Raw genomic sequence first — 16,549 nt, forward strand, 5'->3', positions numbered from 1 at the left:
TTTCAAATGGTTGCTAGTGTCACCTACAACCGAACCTTTTTTTAAGGTCAAGAACATAAAACAAATTTAAAGAATAACATGGAAAGTTCTTCTTAAGGACATTTTTAAAAAAGATAATCATATCGGGAATGTTTGCCTTTTTGTATGATATGCAAATATGATAAAAGAGTCTTGGAGCTATATATATGTGTGTAGCAAATCTAAGTGTGTTGCTTAGAAGCTGGGACCCACATTTCATTGGAATCAACAACTTGGGGATAAAGGAGTAATCATGAAGTTCCTCTTACTTCTGAGCCTGGTGGCACTTTCTCAGTGTCTGACAACAAAGTAAGTACTGAGCATTGTACTTTCGTCAAAGAAAACATGTACTATTTTCTTCAGAAGGATCTAATTTTCTTTCTAAATTATGTTCTATAGACTCTTCCAGCAAACTTTTTATTGTGATTGGTGGGCAAGCCACAACGCCGTAATTTGCCTAGATTTTCCACTGATAGTAAAATTTTATTTCCTTTTACAGCTTTATCTGCAAATGTACTGCGTATTCATCAAGTAGAACATGTTTCTTTCTCTAAAGAGTATACCTAGATTTTAAGTCCTTCTTTCTCTGCAGAATTAATCTGAACATAACATTTCCCATCCTGAGGGCTTCCAGATATTTTTCAATTATAACTCTCATTCTAGCTGGGGGTTCTGAAGGTTGCAGCCTTGTTAAGAATGTTGAATCAGAAACGCAAAAGAAGCATTGAAATAAAATATCAAGAAATCTAAAAGTAATTAGAAGACAATGTCGATAGGAATGTATATACGATGTAGATTCATCTGTAAATATGATTATGTACTTTTTTTAAAAAATGGAAAAATGTAATAAATATATGATTTTAAAAAAAAATGTTGAATCAGAGAATGTTGTCCAAAAGGCATTCTCCCTCCCCCGATTTTTAATGCTATGAGTACTTTCTCTCACTTATTAATCTTTTCCTTTCCATTATTCAATGCTTAGAGTTTACCTAAAGAAATCCAAATCCACGAGGCAAATCCTTAAAGAGCATGGGTTGCTAGATGATTTCCTGAAGAAGCATCCTTATAACCCTGGCACAAAATATTTCCCCTGGATGCAAAATACATTTGCCACTGAACCCTTACAAAATTATCTGGATGTAAGTATTCTATATTAGGAGGAGATACTCAGCATTTACCCTATGGACAAGGCTAGAGAATTTCAACACCTGTTGATTTAAATCAATAGCCCCTGCCTCTGGAGAGCGATAAAAGAGACATAGGGACCTCTTTTTTTATTATTATTTTTTGGATTGCCAAAAAGGTTTCAAGAGTTGTTAACTTAATCTTATATAGCTTCTTCTCTGGTAATATCACACAACTAACCAGAGCATACAAAACTTTCGCCATGATCTGTATTCGATCCTTGAAATACAATTCATCTGTCTGGAACCCACACCGCATTTTGAAGATAAATACAGTACATTAGAAATTGTCCAGAGATACTTTACGAGAAGAGCCCTCCACTCCTCCACTCATAATAGAATACCTTAGGCAACCAGACTTGAAATCCTAGGCTTTGAAAGGTTAGAACTACGTTGCTTTCGACACAACCTAAGCATAGCTCATAAAATAATCTGCTACAATGTCCTTCCTCTCAATGACTACTTCAGCTTCAACCACAACAATACACGAGCACACAACAGATACAAACTCAAAGCAGACCACTCCAAACTTGACTGTAGAAAATACAACTTCAGCAACCGAGTAGTTAATGTCTGAAACTCACTACCTGACTCTGTAGTTTCATCACCAATCCCCCAAAACTTTACCCTTAGACTGTCCACTGTTGACCTCGCCCAACTTCTAAGAGGTCAGTAAGGGGCTTGCATAACTGCATCAGCATACCTATTGTCCCTGTCCTAATTTTCCCCTCTTATTAGTACCCATCTCATGTATATAAACAGCGTTATAGTTATGTATACTACCCATAAGAACTTGACAAAATTAAATAAATAAATAATAAATAAAATAAATTTAGGAAGTTATACTTTTAAATGTTTGAAAGTGATTTGAGATCATGGAACATAAACAATATTCTACTGTAACAAATTGAGAAGATTTGTATTGTTTTAAAAAAATTGTGAAACTTGCTTTTGTATACAAAGACGTGTTCATTTCTCTTCTTTCAAAAACGTTATGGTATATCAGGAATGGATTTTCTTTATTATGTTCCGTTCTTTGCCTCCACAGCTTGAGTACAGTGGCGTTATTTCTATTGGCACGCCACCACAAGAGTTCGTAGTCCTCTTTGACACTGGCTCTTCCAACTTGTGGGTCCCTTCTGTAGACTGCTCCACTCCAGCTTGTTGTAAGTAGTCTCCATAACTGATGCCTTCAGAAAGAGGCTACTCTTTATTCAAGCCATCCTCAAACTAGTACCCTCCAAATGTAATAGACCATAAGTCCCATCACAACATCTGTTTTGGCATGTTGACTGGGAATCCTCAGAATTCCAATCACAGCACATATGAAAGGGACCAGATCAGGGAGAATTCTTTATTCTCAAGTCCATCTGTCTTTCCAATGTGTTCAACATGATGAAAGTTGGTACGTTTATTTATTCGTTATCTTTTGTTAAATGTGTCTGGTTACCTTAAAACAAGAGCCTAAATTCTCAGGTGCTATTTGGAACGCTGACAACAAGACTATAACTGTTTTTAGAATATATTACCACCACGGTGAAATTAACAATGACTAAGGGTTATATTAGTAGAATTTTTATTTTCAGTTTTTGATTGTCACAATTTTAATGTAAATGGTCCATCACTGAAAACTTGTTCTATATAAATAAAAATAACTATGTTTCTATAAATAAACAAAAAACAACACCCTCCCAGCTTTCAGGTAAGCTAGAATAGAATAGAATAGAATAGAATTCTTTATTGGCCAAGTATGATTGGACACACAAGGAATTTATGTTTGGAGCATATGCTCTCAGCGTACATAAAAGAAAATATAACTATGACCGAGGGCAGAGTTCACAGATAATTGCAGGGGGATGAGTTAAATGCCAAGATCTCTCTCACTCTCTATTGCTTTTTCTGTTCTGTTACCTATTCAGTATGCCCACACCATACTACAATTGCTTATCTTTGCAGCTAGCCACCATAAATTCAATCCACAACTGTCATCCACATTCCGGTCCACCAGCCAGAGCGTATCCATCACCTATGGCACCGGAAGCATGTCTGGATACCTAGGCTACGATACTGTCCAGGTAAACTGCCAAAGAAAATAGACTGGGAAGATAACCTTTGGGAAATTAGACTGAGTCACTATGGTTCTGGGTGGACAAAGAGGGAAGACTTCATTGAATTCTGTATAGATCTTACTTATGGCAAAAGCTTTTAAATTCTTGCCTATTTCTGATTCTTGTTAATCTCAGAGGCAGCCAAGATTATGGTGTTGTTTTGGGAATTTTCATAGTTAAGAAGAACAACAAACTTTTACAAGCCTTGTTATATATGCACTCATGACTAAATACTTAAGAAATTAAGGAACATCCTAGAACAGAGGTGTCAAACTTGATGTCATTGAGGGTCGTATCAGGGTTGTGTTTGACCTTAGGGAGGGGCTGGGGGACATGGCCAATTTGACATCACTCCTGTCAGGGGCACCTGTAGTGGCCCAAGTGATCTGCCAGCAAAAACTCTGTTTTTGTCTGCAACAGTCTCCTGCCACAATTGTTCTTTGTTTTCAATAATTGATTTGAACATTTTTAAAATTTACTTATGACCAATTTTTCAAGACTTACTGGACAGGTCTTGTCATTTTCTTGGTAAGGTTTAACAGAAATGCTTTGCCATTTCTCGTTTCCTAGGGCTGAACGAAAATGACTGGTCCAAAGTCATCCACCTGATTTTGCTTCTAAACTAGGATTAGAACTCATGGTCCTCCTGTTTTCAGCCTGATGCAATAATCACAATTCTAAACCAGCTCTCTGTGCAAACTATTAATAGAGTAAATTAGGGGAAAAACCCTCATAGTAATGTAGTGACACAATATCATTTTCACAAGATAGTAATAGATTTTATATTTTCAATTATGAGGATATATGGGCACTATGCATTTCATTTCAACAGGCCTAGATGTAATTATGTGTGACAGCTCACACCATATATACTAGGGCAGGCAACCTAATATTTTTGACATGTACATAAATATCACATCATTCAATTGGCAGAGATCCTTCATAGTCCCTTTTTGCATTTGCAGCTCTCTACAGCAAATATTGTTCAACCCTATGTCAGATCATTCATTTCCAGGTGAAAACCATTAGTTCAAATGCTGATCTTTGGAGACCCAATTGTGCACATCTTGCTAAAGCAAGAGTTGTTCATTTATTCCTCTCTGTTAACCATTTCCTAGTCCAACGGGGCTCCTGATTCCATGCCAACTGGCTTTAACAAGGAGGATTTTCCCCCCAAGTCCAAGAATACAATCTCTATTGAGCCACCTGGCTTACATGCTCATTAACACCTTCCAAAAAGTTTGGAAACTTAGAGAGTTATTTTCAGAAACCATCTTGGTTTGTTTTCACCAAAACCTATTTTCCTCCCTATCAACTTGCTTTTTCTTTGATAATATTTAAAACTATTTTCCCTGGATAGCATGCTGTCTACTTTTATCTATTCCGGAGCCCAAGAATACAAAACTACGCACCATTTTCATTTCTTTACCATCAGCTGTAAGTTCATTAAACGTGCTGATTGAGCTTATGTTTGTTTGCTTAATATTGAACTTTAACAAATTTGGAACATTAGCACAGATGTTTCACTTTCTATTTTTACTTTTATAATGAGATTTCTCTTACTATAAACTAGCAAAACAGAGTTATTAGCAAATTTCAGAAGCAACACTACTTATTTTTATTCCAGCTGTCGTCTCATTCCATCCTACTAGTCTCTTAATATAGAGATGTAAAAGTTAAATGTGTACAGACTCAATACTGTGGGAGGTTCTTTTCATAATATTGTCTTTTATGTACACTGAGCGCATATGCGCCAAAGGCAAATTCATTGTGTGTCCAATACTTGGCCAATGACGAATTCAATTCTGTTCTGTTCTGTTCTATTCTATGAAAACTAAGAACTGTACTGACAGTTGTGACAACAGACAAGAGGTGCTTTCTGTTTTCTCTTGATATAAGAGGCAAATGTCCACCTCCTACAAAAAAAGGCAGAAGGAAACAGATGCAATAGTTGCAGGCTGACATTCTCTATATATAAATGTCTTATTTGAAAGTGGAATAATTCTTGAGATTCTTGTGACATAAGATTAATTTTTCATCTGATATATACTATGAATCTGAGCTTTTAGATTCTCATTACATGGACTGTTTCCAATAAAGATGTATCCTGTCACATTTTCTTTTTACTTCTGAACCATTCTGACTGTCCAGATTCACTTCCTATAGTAACTTCTTCTTCACTGTAAAGGCTTGTCAAAAGAATAATGACCCATTAGTAATATATACCACATTCTGGCATGACCTGTAAAATAAAGGCTGTGCTGTAATCAGTGAAGCAGTATCTCTTCCTGTTTTCTTGTGCCCTTCCTTATTCATCTGATGTCAGCTAGCTACAGCCTCTCACAAATTTCCCTTTACTGCCATTTAACTGTTCATTTGGCATTGCTTTCTCCATGCATGCTCTGGCTTTTTTGTGAGATATTAAATAACACTGCTTGTGTGAGAAATTAATCCAGTGGCTTGATAATTGCATATTGTCTTGGGTCTCCCTTCTTAGGCATTATCACTTTTCTTTTTCACACAATATTTCCTGACAATAAAGCTGTAAATTAATTAAATTTTCTTCTTATCTTACAGTGGATTTCTTTCAGTTTTCAGTTGTTTCTGGTATTCTTGGAACATCTCAGGTTGCCTGTCATTTAAGTTAAAAGTATTAAATAAATGCCTCAAGCTGGCCCCTGATTCTGTTATTTTGTTCTTCTGATAAAATCTTGTTGGCATACCCGTTCTCTTTATTTTTCTGAGTTTAACCCATATATTAAATAGCAATAGTGTCATAGTCTCTGCTCCATAATCTGTAGTTGGAAGTATCCTGGTTTACAGGCTTATATGATTTCATTTCTCAACTGTTTTTTTCCTGTTGTGTAATTGATTGGATTTAAGGCTTATATCTCAAATGAAATCAAAGTATAGTATATGTATTTGAAACAGTTTTTGTAAATAAACAATTATTTTTCCCAAATTTTATTTTTTGCTTTATTGTGTTAGCTTAGCCAGTCTGATTTTCCTACATTTCCATTTTTCTTCACATTTTTGCATTCCAAATACCCATTTATTCAGCCGCCCTGAGTCCTTCGGGATTGGGTGGCATATAAGTCAAATAAAATAACTAAAATAAATAAATAAAATAAATTTGTAATAAATATGTCCTTTCCTGATGCTACACTTAGCACTTATTGTATTATCCATAGAATTCCTCCATGTCTACTATTGAATCTGTAGATGTATATACTGATATATAATGTTGATATCAATGGAAAAGATGGATAGTCATTTATTGGATTATAGCTCAATCTATCTTCTATTGTGTCTTTTTTGAGACTCATTGCCAATTCTTTGCCTGGAGATTAATCTCAGTTCTGTGTCAATTAAACTCCTCTCAAAATTTAGATTGGGCAGAGGGAAATAGTTGCAGATAGTAAACTAATAGGACTTACATAGATATTTCCTTTGGGGCTTTTTTATGAGATAGACATTAAACTGCAAAGCAGTTTATTTAAAAGTGGTGAATCAACTAGAATCAAGTGAATTATATGAATGATTCAATGCATAAATATGCTTGAAACTGAAATTAATATGCCTCAGTATGTGCTTCCAACACAAATGTTAGTATTACTGCTTGAAATTAAAAAGGCATTTTATAACCATTTCTCCCTGCTGTTCTGCACAGGTTGGAAGTATTCAGGTCAGCAACCAAATCTTTGGTCTGAGTCAGTCCGAGCCGGGCAGCTTCCTTTATTACGCCCCCTATGATGGCATCCTGGGTTTGGCTTACCCTAGGTTGGCTGCCTCTGGTGCCACTCCTGTTTTTGACAACATGATGAGTGAAGGTTTGGTATCCCAGGATCTCTTTTCCGTTTTCCTGAGTGCGTAAGTAACAATGATTTGTGCCCGTTTGTCTGAATGGACTAATTTCTATCTGTTACTAGAAGGGAGAGTGTGCATGGGTATCATATTACCTCTGAAGCAGAGATGGGTTCTTCCCGGTTTGGACTGGTTTGCCCAAACTAACAGCTATCTGCTGGTGACATCACAATGACATCACGGATCTGGTTCAGTCAGTGTTGGTCTGTGGGCGCCACCATCTTTTTTTGACTTTTTTCCCTTCTGTGCATGTGTAGAACGCAGGCACAGAAAATGTAGGATCTGGAAGAGGAAATGGAAGATTTTCAAGCTGGCTTTAGAGAAGATTGTTATTGCTGATGCATGCTGGATAGTTGAGAAAACCGCAGAAAAGAGTTTATGAGAACGTCTATAGATTATAGAAAGCCCATTGACTCTATCGAGCATGAGAAGAATGTCCTTGACAAATTTGGAACCACAGAGCATCTTATTTTTTTACATGGGGCAGAAATCAGTAGTGCAGAGGGAACATTGTGGAACAGATTGATGCCAGGTCAGTGAATGATTCAGATAAGCCATACACCCTTTTATTTATTAAAGGGTTAGAGCAGTGATGGCGAACCTATGGCACTGGTCTACAGGTGGCACGTGGAGCTATATTTGCTGACACATGAGCCGTTGCCCTATCTCAGCTCCAACATACATGTGTGTGCCAGCCAACTGATTTTTGGCTCGCACAGAGGCTCTGGGAAGCCGTTGGAGCCTGTGGAGGGTGAAACACGAGCCTACTAGGCCCACCAGAAATTGGGAAAGAGGCTATTTCCAGCCTCCAGAGGGCCTCTGGGAGGGCAGGGGAAGCTGTTTTTGCCCTCCCCAGCCATTGAATCCTGGGTGTGGGCACTTGTGCATGCGTGATAGCATATGCACATGCTCTTTTGGCATTCCCCCCCCCAAAAAAAGATTCACTGTCACTGGGTTAGAGCAGTGTTTTTCAACCAGTGTGCCATGGCACACTAGTGTGCCACGAGACATGGTCAGGTGTGCTGCGAAGCTCAGAAAGAAAGAAAGAAAGAGAGAGAGAAAGCAAGAGAAAAATAAAGCAAGAGAGAGAAAGAAAGCAAGAGAGAGAAAGAGCGAGTGAGAGAGAAAGAGAACAAGAGAGAAAGAAAGCAAGACAGAGAGAGAGAGAGAGGGAGAAAGAAAGCAAGAGAGAGAGAAGGAAAGAGAGGGAGGGAAGGAGAGAGAGAGAAAGACAGAGGGACATAGAGAGGGAGAGAGAAAGAGAGAGAAAAAGAGAGGAAGGAAGAGAAAGAAAGGGATGGAGAGAAAGAAAGAGGAAGGAAGGGAGAGAAAGAGGGAGGGAGAAAGAAATAGAGCGAAGGGGAGGAAGAGAGAGAATTTTCTTGTCCAAACTTTTTTTACCCCCCTCCCCCGCTCCATGTGCCCCAGGGTTTCGTAAATGTAAAAAATGTGCCACGGCTCAAAAAAGGTTGAAAATCACTGGGTTAGAGTATATGCTGACTATATAGGGAAGGAATGGACTGAAAGAATCTGTAGTTTTACAGCTCTGACACCAATCCCCAGTGCTAAATTCCATTTCTTCAACAGCATTTACCCCTGTCCATACAATCACTTGACAGCAGCCAAGAGATACAGCTCTCTTTGTTACTACCAGTAGCTTATAAGTGAAACAATCAAGAAATTAACCCATTGTTTTAAGGATATTATTTTTTAAAAGTTTCGATGGGTCAACAACATAATAGGGGAAAAAAAGAAATTAAGAAAATTGCAATTCCTCTAATTGGCTTGGTCTTATATGTTCATTTTTCAGTGATGAGCAGAGCGGGAGTTTTGTAATGTTTGGTGGCGTTGACTCCTCCTACTATACTGGAAGTCTCAACTGGGTGCCCCTTTCTGCTGAACTCTATTGGGAGATCACTGTGGACAGGTAACTCAACTCTTTACACCTTCAGCCTTCACATCCCTGCTTCACATAGATGCAATCAAACACAAAGTGCAGGATAATGGCAAAAGAAGATTCCCCCAGATTAGGAAATAAGCATTTTAATGATTGCATGAATGTAGTTTAGCATTGTGATATAATAATAGATTTGAAAGCCTGTCAAGGTATCCTTCTTATAGGAAAAGAAAATCAAGCTGCATTACATTGAATCTTTCCCATTCTTCTTCCTTTCCCATGGCCCACCCAAGTTGTTTTGTAATTTCAAAAGACCTGCAGGAAAAAGGTTGTGGTAGTTTTCTTTCTCTCATCTTTACCTGAATATTTCTTTTCAGTATCTCCTTCAATGGTCAAGAGATTGCTTGTTCTGGTGGCTGCCAAGCTATTGTTGACACTGGTACCTCCCTCCTGGTAGGTCCCCCCAGTGGCATTTCCAGCATTCAGAACTTCATTGGGAGTAAACAAGATTCCAATGGTCAGGTAAGCTTGATAATAATGACATGAAACTATAATTAATATGCATAAATAAATAATCATTACCAGTAATGAAAAATTCCTGGGAACATAAGTGTTGATTAAGTAGTAAAAATTGAGCAGGTTAAAGTGTCAGATTTCCAAATACAAACTGATAAAGTCTTGGAAAAAACAAAACATGGATAATTCATGCAGAAGTATCAGGGGATAGTAGAACACAAAGAAGATCTGAAAATCAAAATAGAAAGGTTGTAGCATAAAGCAGCTGTGGTGGTTCCAGTGGTTATTAGTTATTAGTTATTAGTGGTTATTATTCTATTCTATTCTATTCTATTCTATTCTATTAGTATACTGGGTGCTTTACCAAAAATTCTTGGATGACATTTAGAAAATCTGTGCATTGACAAAGTTTCCATCTGACAATTGCAAAAGACTGCACTACTTGGAGCCACCCATATGTTACACTGATATATTATTATGGCATTGTAACCTACCCAGGCTTCATGCTCTGGGGAATCCAGAGCATGATACCATGGTCTTTCGAGATTGAAGGATGCCAATGCAGTACATTATGGCACCCTAGGTTCTTGAGAAGAACTCAATGTGCATGAAGACCAATACTAATTAAAGAACTTGCAGCTGTGATTTTCACATTATTGTGTATATACGGTAATTTTTCTTATAGGTTGAGACAGGAAGGCAGACCAAGTGCATTGAGCTAGGAGATCTTTAGAGATCTATGGTTCAATGGTTTTGTGAATCTTAATTAGGAGGATTTTCAAACAATTGCTAGTGTTTATTGCTATTGTTAGATCTAATCCATTTTGTCCCTCTATTCTAATTCTTATGCAAGATTCTTGGTTTGCCATAATGCACTTAGCTAGGGAATACAGTGATACCTTGGGTCTTACAAACTTAATTGGTTCCGGGACAAGGTTCTTAAGGTGAAAAGTTTGTAAGACGAAACAATGTTTCCCATAGGAATCAATGGAAAAGTGATTAATGCGTGCAAGCCCAAAATTCACCCCTTTTGCCAGCTGAAGCGCCCGTTTTTGTGCTGCTGGGATTCCCCTGAGGCTCCCCTTCATTGGAAAACCCCACCTCTGGACCTCTGTGTTTTTGTGATGCTGCGATTTCACCTCCGGACTTCCGTTGCCAGTGAAGTGCCCGTTTTTACGCTGCTGTGATTCCCCTGCTGTGATTCCACTGCAGCATCATAAAAACACGGACGTCCGGAGGTGGGGTTTCCCATGGAGGGGAGCCTCATGGGAATCCCAGCAGCGCAAAAACGGGCACTTTGCTGGCAACAGAAGTCCGGAGGTGGGGCATCCCAGCAGCGGCGGTGGGTTTGTAAGGTGAAAATAGTTTGTAAGAAGAGGCAAAAAAATCTTAAACCCCGGGTTTGTATCTCAAAAAGTTTGTATGATGAGTCCTTTGTAAGACGAGGTATCACTGTAATGTGGTCTAAATGTGATCTAAATAATGTGATCCTAATGTGATCTAAATCCTAATGTGATTTAGCTAGGGAAATCCCATTTTCATCCCTTGTTAATCAACAGTCTCATATAATTGCCATGCATAATGTTCTGTCTGGGTGCCCCCCGACTTCAACACCAACTGGAAAAAACAGCCAGACACGCTGGTACAAACAAAGGCACTTTATAGTTTGAAAAATAAACACAGAGAAAATCCTGTTCTTCCCAACAGGCAGGCTATGAGACTTCACAGCAGAATCCTGACGGCCAGACAATACAGCAGACTTCTTGCTGGCACACCCACCACTGTAGAGAATAAGACCCCCCCCCCCCCCAAGGTTTCAGTATTCAAAGTCACAAACCAGAATTCCAAGACGCCAAAGATCACAGCCAGGTCCCAGGACTCCCAAAGATAATAGTCCACAAGCCAGGAAGGGTGGGTCTGCCTTTTCAGCCTTTCCAGAGAGCACCACACCCAAACCCAGCTGTTGCCTCTTTAGTGCTGAAAGTACCTGGCTAATTGTCCCCTTCGTTGTGTTGCTCTTCTCTGCCGGAGATCGATGATTGCTTGTGCATTTTCATCTAAGGAATCCAGGCTGCTTGCTGGGGAGAGCTCCCCCTCGGGGGACTCTGGCTGTCCTCCCTCTCCCTCAGCCTGAGATTCCTCCTCCCCGTCTGCCTGAACCTCCTGTTCCTCATCCTCCCCCTCTGAGCAGGAAGCCGGCAGAGGATCAGCCATTCCCTGAGGGGTCTCAGACGGAATCACAACACATAATAGAATGGCACATTATAGAAGACAGGGCTGGTCAGGTCAATGGTTGCAAAGACCATCATACCAGACCCTCATCATGTACCATGTATCCTCCACCAAGCCCTCACTTCCAAATTCCTTTGATTCCTCTACTAGGTGAGGATTATGCATAAAAATAAAAGGAAATGAAGCCACAAAGATTCAAATTGGCTATTACTAGCCAGACTTCATTCTTCCCCTCCTGATATTGTTCTGCAGACATGTTCAGCCTTCCACACTGCAAAAAGCTGTTGCTTAAAATGTAATCCTGATTTCAGGTCATTGTTGTTGATTCTTATTTCAGAAAGCATCATTCTAATGCAGGAATGAGCAATTAATACCCAGCTTTTTTCCCTTTCTCAAATGTTATGGGGTTTCTAATGTATATTTTCTGTTCATCCTATTTCACATCAGTATATAGTCAACTGCAATGCTATCAACCAACTGCCTGACATCGTCTACACCATCAATGGCATTCAGTACCCTGTGCCCGCCAGTGCCTACATTCGCCAGGTAAGATTTCTGGTTTATCAAAAAAATTATCTCAAATAATTTACAATAAACCTCTGAAACCTGACCTATGAAAGAATTATAGCAAGACAATCTCCATCTCTTATATTCAAGTGGGAGACATTTTTCTAACATTTGAAATGTTTTTTTGATAATTTTTAGCCTAGCAGTATTTTTCATTATGCATTAAGACCTTTTTTTTTTAATTATATTTTTTCTTTTATTTTTTATTTTTTAATAAATTTTATTGATTTTATAAGTTTACAAAAAACAAACGTATAACAGTGCACAGTGCATGTGCCCATCACCAAACAACACACACCCCCCATCACCCCCACCACCCCTATAGAAGGATTCAAAGACTTTTGAATTATTTGTCTATCTATTAATCCTTGGCTCTATCTTGAACGCTTTTTTTTACTAAAAGAGTGATTGTAGTTTATTTTTCGTATTTACATCACAGATTCTACTTAACATATAATCTTTTACCTTGTTCCATCGCACCATCAGCTTCTCTAGTTTATTCTCATCAAAATTATTTAATCTTATTTCCATAATTTCAAAGTGTATGTAATCCACCATGTACCAATACCAATTCTGTAGTGTCCATTTTGTAGAGTCTTTCCATCCTAATACTATCACCGCTTGAGCACTTTCCAATGCTACAGTTTTAATTTCTTTAGATTCTCCTAGTTCCCTATATTTAATTAAGATTGCTGTTTCTTTTGTAATTATCCAATTAATATTTAACATTTTATTAATTTCATTCTGGATTAGCTTCCAGAATTTCTGTATTTCTATACATTCCCAGATCATGTGCATAAAAATTCCTTTTTTCTGGCATCCATGCCAGCATTTACCTTTCTCTTTCCCCTGGTAATGTGCAAGTTGTGCAGGTGTATAATACCACTTATGTAAGATTTTTCTTCTCATCTCTTTAACTCTCGTATTTTTAATCTTATATATAATTACTATTATTTCTTCCATTTCTCTTTCGTCTATTTTTAAGTCATCCTGCCAACATCTTGTTAGACTTTTAACTACCTCTTCTTGCCTCTGCAATAGCATTCTATATATGTTACTGGCTTGTCCTTTACTTTCATTTATCTTTACCCTTATTATTTTTTCCAAGTTATTTTCTTCTCGTAAGAAGGTTTCTTTATTCTCCCTTTTATTTAAACATGTACATATTGCATTAATCTGCAACCATTGCTGTTTACCGATCAGCCATTCCAATCTAGTTCTACTAACTCTTCCATCTTTCTCATATAGCTGTTCCATTCTCATTACCCCTTTACTATTTAATATTTTAATGATTCTAATTAAATTAGCCTCATCCCCTATATTCAGTGCATGCAACGTTGATAGCTTGGATAACTTTATTCCACTTGTCCTCTGCCATTTAAGCCATATTTCTAAACATGCTTTAAAAGAATCACTTAGGGTACTGATTTCAATTCTATTCCAATTTTTAAATAATAATTCTTTATTATTTATATTATTAATTTCTCTTTCTAATTCTACCCATTTCTTTTCCCCCCATAGCTGTAGCTCGATTAACCTTTCAATTTGAAATGCATTTCTATATATTACTAGAGATGGGCTTCCCCAACCTCCTTCTTTTTCTTGTGCATACTGCCAATGCTTCCTTATTCTAGATTTTTTCTCTCCTTCAATCCAAAAGTTTAGTCTATTATCCCATTCTCTTAATTTTGCCTCAGGAAAGCTGCCCGGTAAAACTTCAATTCCCAGTGTTGGCCTATCTGGGGGATTATCAGACTAGAAATCCAACACATTTAAAGAGAACCAGAATGAGGAAAGCTGTGGGAGATTATTTTAAAGAAAGAAAATTGTATCAGCTTATCATTTACGAGACGATAATAACCACAAATTTTGCAATATAAACCTAATGTTCATAATATGGAAGGTACATGTAAAGTGATTCTTTCCTTATGGCATTATTATTTTATTATGCCATAGTCCAAATTGTTGGATTGTACAAATGTTCTAGGGCAGTGATGGCAAACCTATGGCACGAGTGCCGCAGGTGGCACGCAGAGCTGTAGCTGCTGGCACACGAGCTGTTGCTCTAGCTCAGCTCCAACATGCATGTGTGTGCCGGCCAGCTGATTTTTGGCTCACATAGAGGCTCTGGGAGGGCATTTTTGGTTTCCAAAGGCCTCTGGGGCCTCTGGGGAATGGGGTAGGGGGATTTTTACATTCCTCCAGCTCCAAGAAAGCCTTTGGAGTCCACATGAGCCCACCAGATGTTGGGGAACAGGCTGTTTCCAGCCTCCAGAGGGCCTCTGGGGGTGGGGGAAACAGTTTTCGCCCTCCCCAGGCATTGAATTATGGGTGTGGGCACTTGCACATGTGCAATAGTGTGCACCCACACTCTTTCGGCACCCAAGGAAAAAAAGGTTCACCATCACTGTTGTAGGAAAACACAGTTAGAGAGTAAGTATTTTTAAACATGTATGATTCACTGTTATATATTATTGATGGGGCTCTTCAGAAAGTTTAATACAGGATTCAAACATGATTCTCAGCATTCTGGTCTTTCCCTTGCACATAACTAAGATACAATCATATTCTAGCAATGGTTACCCTGTTTTTCAGAGTATAAGACACATCCTTTTCTTCCTTAAAAGAGGCTAAAAATTTGGGTGCACCCTATACTCAGAATGTAGCCTTTTCAGAACTTTCCCCCCAGCCCTAACTAGGTGCTAACAATCTTCCTGGCTTCCTACTCCCTCTGAAGAAGGTTTTTTTTCCCAGCCCTAAGTCTTTGCAGGCTTGTTTTCATTCCTACCCCCTCTTTTGCCCTAACACAGTGCTAACAATCTTCCTGGGTGCAGCATTTATTTTTATTCCTACTCCCTCCGAAGCAGTTTTTTCCTGTGCTAAGCCTTTGCAGGATTGTTTTCATTTTTACTCCCTCTGAAAAAGGTTTTTTCAGCCCTAACCTGGGGATAAAATAATGTGCCGTAGCTGAAGAGAATAAGGACGCTACTCAGATGAATTCTTGGTAGATAAAGTTCATCTTATATCCCAGTGCATCTTCTACTCCAAAAAATATGGTACTTTCCTCCATGGCATTGCCTTTGTTTTCTCTCCAGCCCATGTTTTAGTCAGTGTTACGGTAGCTGTAATAGGATGAACATAGCATTTTCCCTTACTCCAGTGATGGCAAATCTGTGGCACATGTGGAGCCACATCTGAGGGCATGTGAGGGTGTGGCCTCAGCTCCAGGGCCCCTGCGCATGCTGGCCAGCTGATTTTCGGCCTCCTTTTCAGCCATTTTCTCTCTCCCCAGGCTTCAGGAAAAGCCTCCTAAACCTTGGGGAGAACGGAAAATGGCCCAACAGGCCTACTGGAAGTCCGGAGGATTCCAGTGAGGCCTGTGTGCATGCGTAGAAAGGGAGGCATGGTGTGTGTGTGTGTGTTTGTGCACATGTGTGGGGTAAAGGCATTGCATTATGTGTGTGGGCATGGATGCGCATGTTATTGCGTGCATGTGCAACATTTTGGTACCCAGGTCAAAAAGGGCTCTCCATCACTGCTTTATTCCAACATAACCTAACAGCAGATTTAAAGAATGCAAAATCTGTAAGGGTTTGTCACCCATCACCTTGGAGGGAAATTAGATGACTCCAGATTTAAACAAGAGGCTAGTTAAAAGTAGGCAATGGAGATAGCCTTTTCAATGCAAATATGGTTTTCTGCTACTCCAACATGGATAAGGAACACTCAACAGAAACTTCCTGATGCTTTGTAAAGGCCCTCTATTTAGGCCATTCAAATTCATAATATATTTGAACTTCTTTTTCAGTTCCAAGGTTATTGTCAGAGTGGCTTCGAGGATATACCGTTCCAGGGGTCTCAACTTTGGATCCTTGGTGATATCTTCATTCGTCAGTACTATTGCGTCTTCGACCGAGCAAACAACCAGATTGGCCTGGCTCCTGTGGCACAGTAATAGCAACATCTTATTGGTCATGTTATAGCTTAAGGATAATCTCGATTAATTCTAAATTTAATCAATTTAATTCTTTGGAATTAAATTTGGCAATTATGCTTCTGATCCCCATGCTTCAATGTCAGCAACAATAAATACATAAAAAATAAATGGCTTTGTCTTCACTGCACACTGAATGCATGTCAACCAGCAAACTGAAGTTAATTCA

The 16,549-nt window shown here is 38.7% G+C and overlaps 1 protein-coding gene across 1 annotated transcript; it reads left to right on the forward strand.

Annotated features, from left to right (window-relative positions):
* The first annotated feature begins 271 nt into the window (after nucleotides 1-271).
* LOC139163805 (pepsin A-like) lies at nucleotides 272-16,341 on the forward strand. The gene is made up of 9 exons (XM_070745015.1): nucleotides 272-327; nucleotides 1,001-1,157; nucleotides 2,251-2,368; nucleotides 3,159-3,277; nucleotides 6,981-7,180; nucleotides 8,985-9,101; nucleotides 9,449-9,593; nucleotides 12,267-12,365; nucleotides 16,195-16,341. Exons 1-9 carry the CDS (start codon nucleotides 272-274, stop codon nucleotides 16,339-16,341), a joined length of 1,158 nt encoding a protein of 385 aa, XP_070601116.1.
* Nucleotides 16,342-16,549: the final 208 nt, after the last annotated feature.

This window comes from Erythrolamprus reginae, chromosome 1, assembly GCF_031021105.1.
Source record: "Erythrolamprus reginae isolate rEryReg1 chromosome 1, rEryReg1.hap1, whole genome shotgun sequence".
Classification (NCBI taxonomy): Eukaryota; Metazoa; Chordata; class Lepidosauria; order Squamata; family Dipsadidae; genus Erythrolamprus; species Erythrolamprus reginae.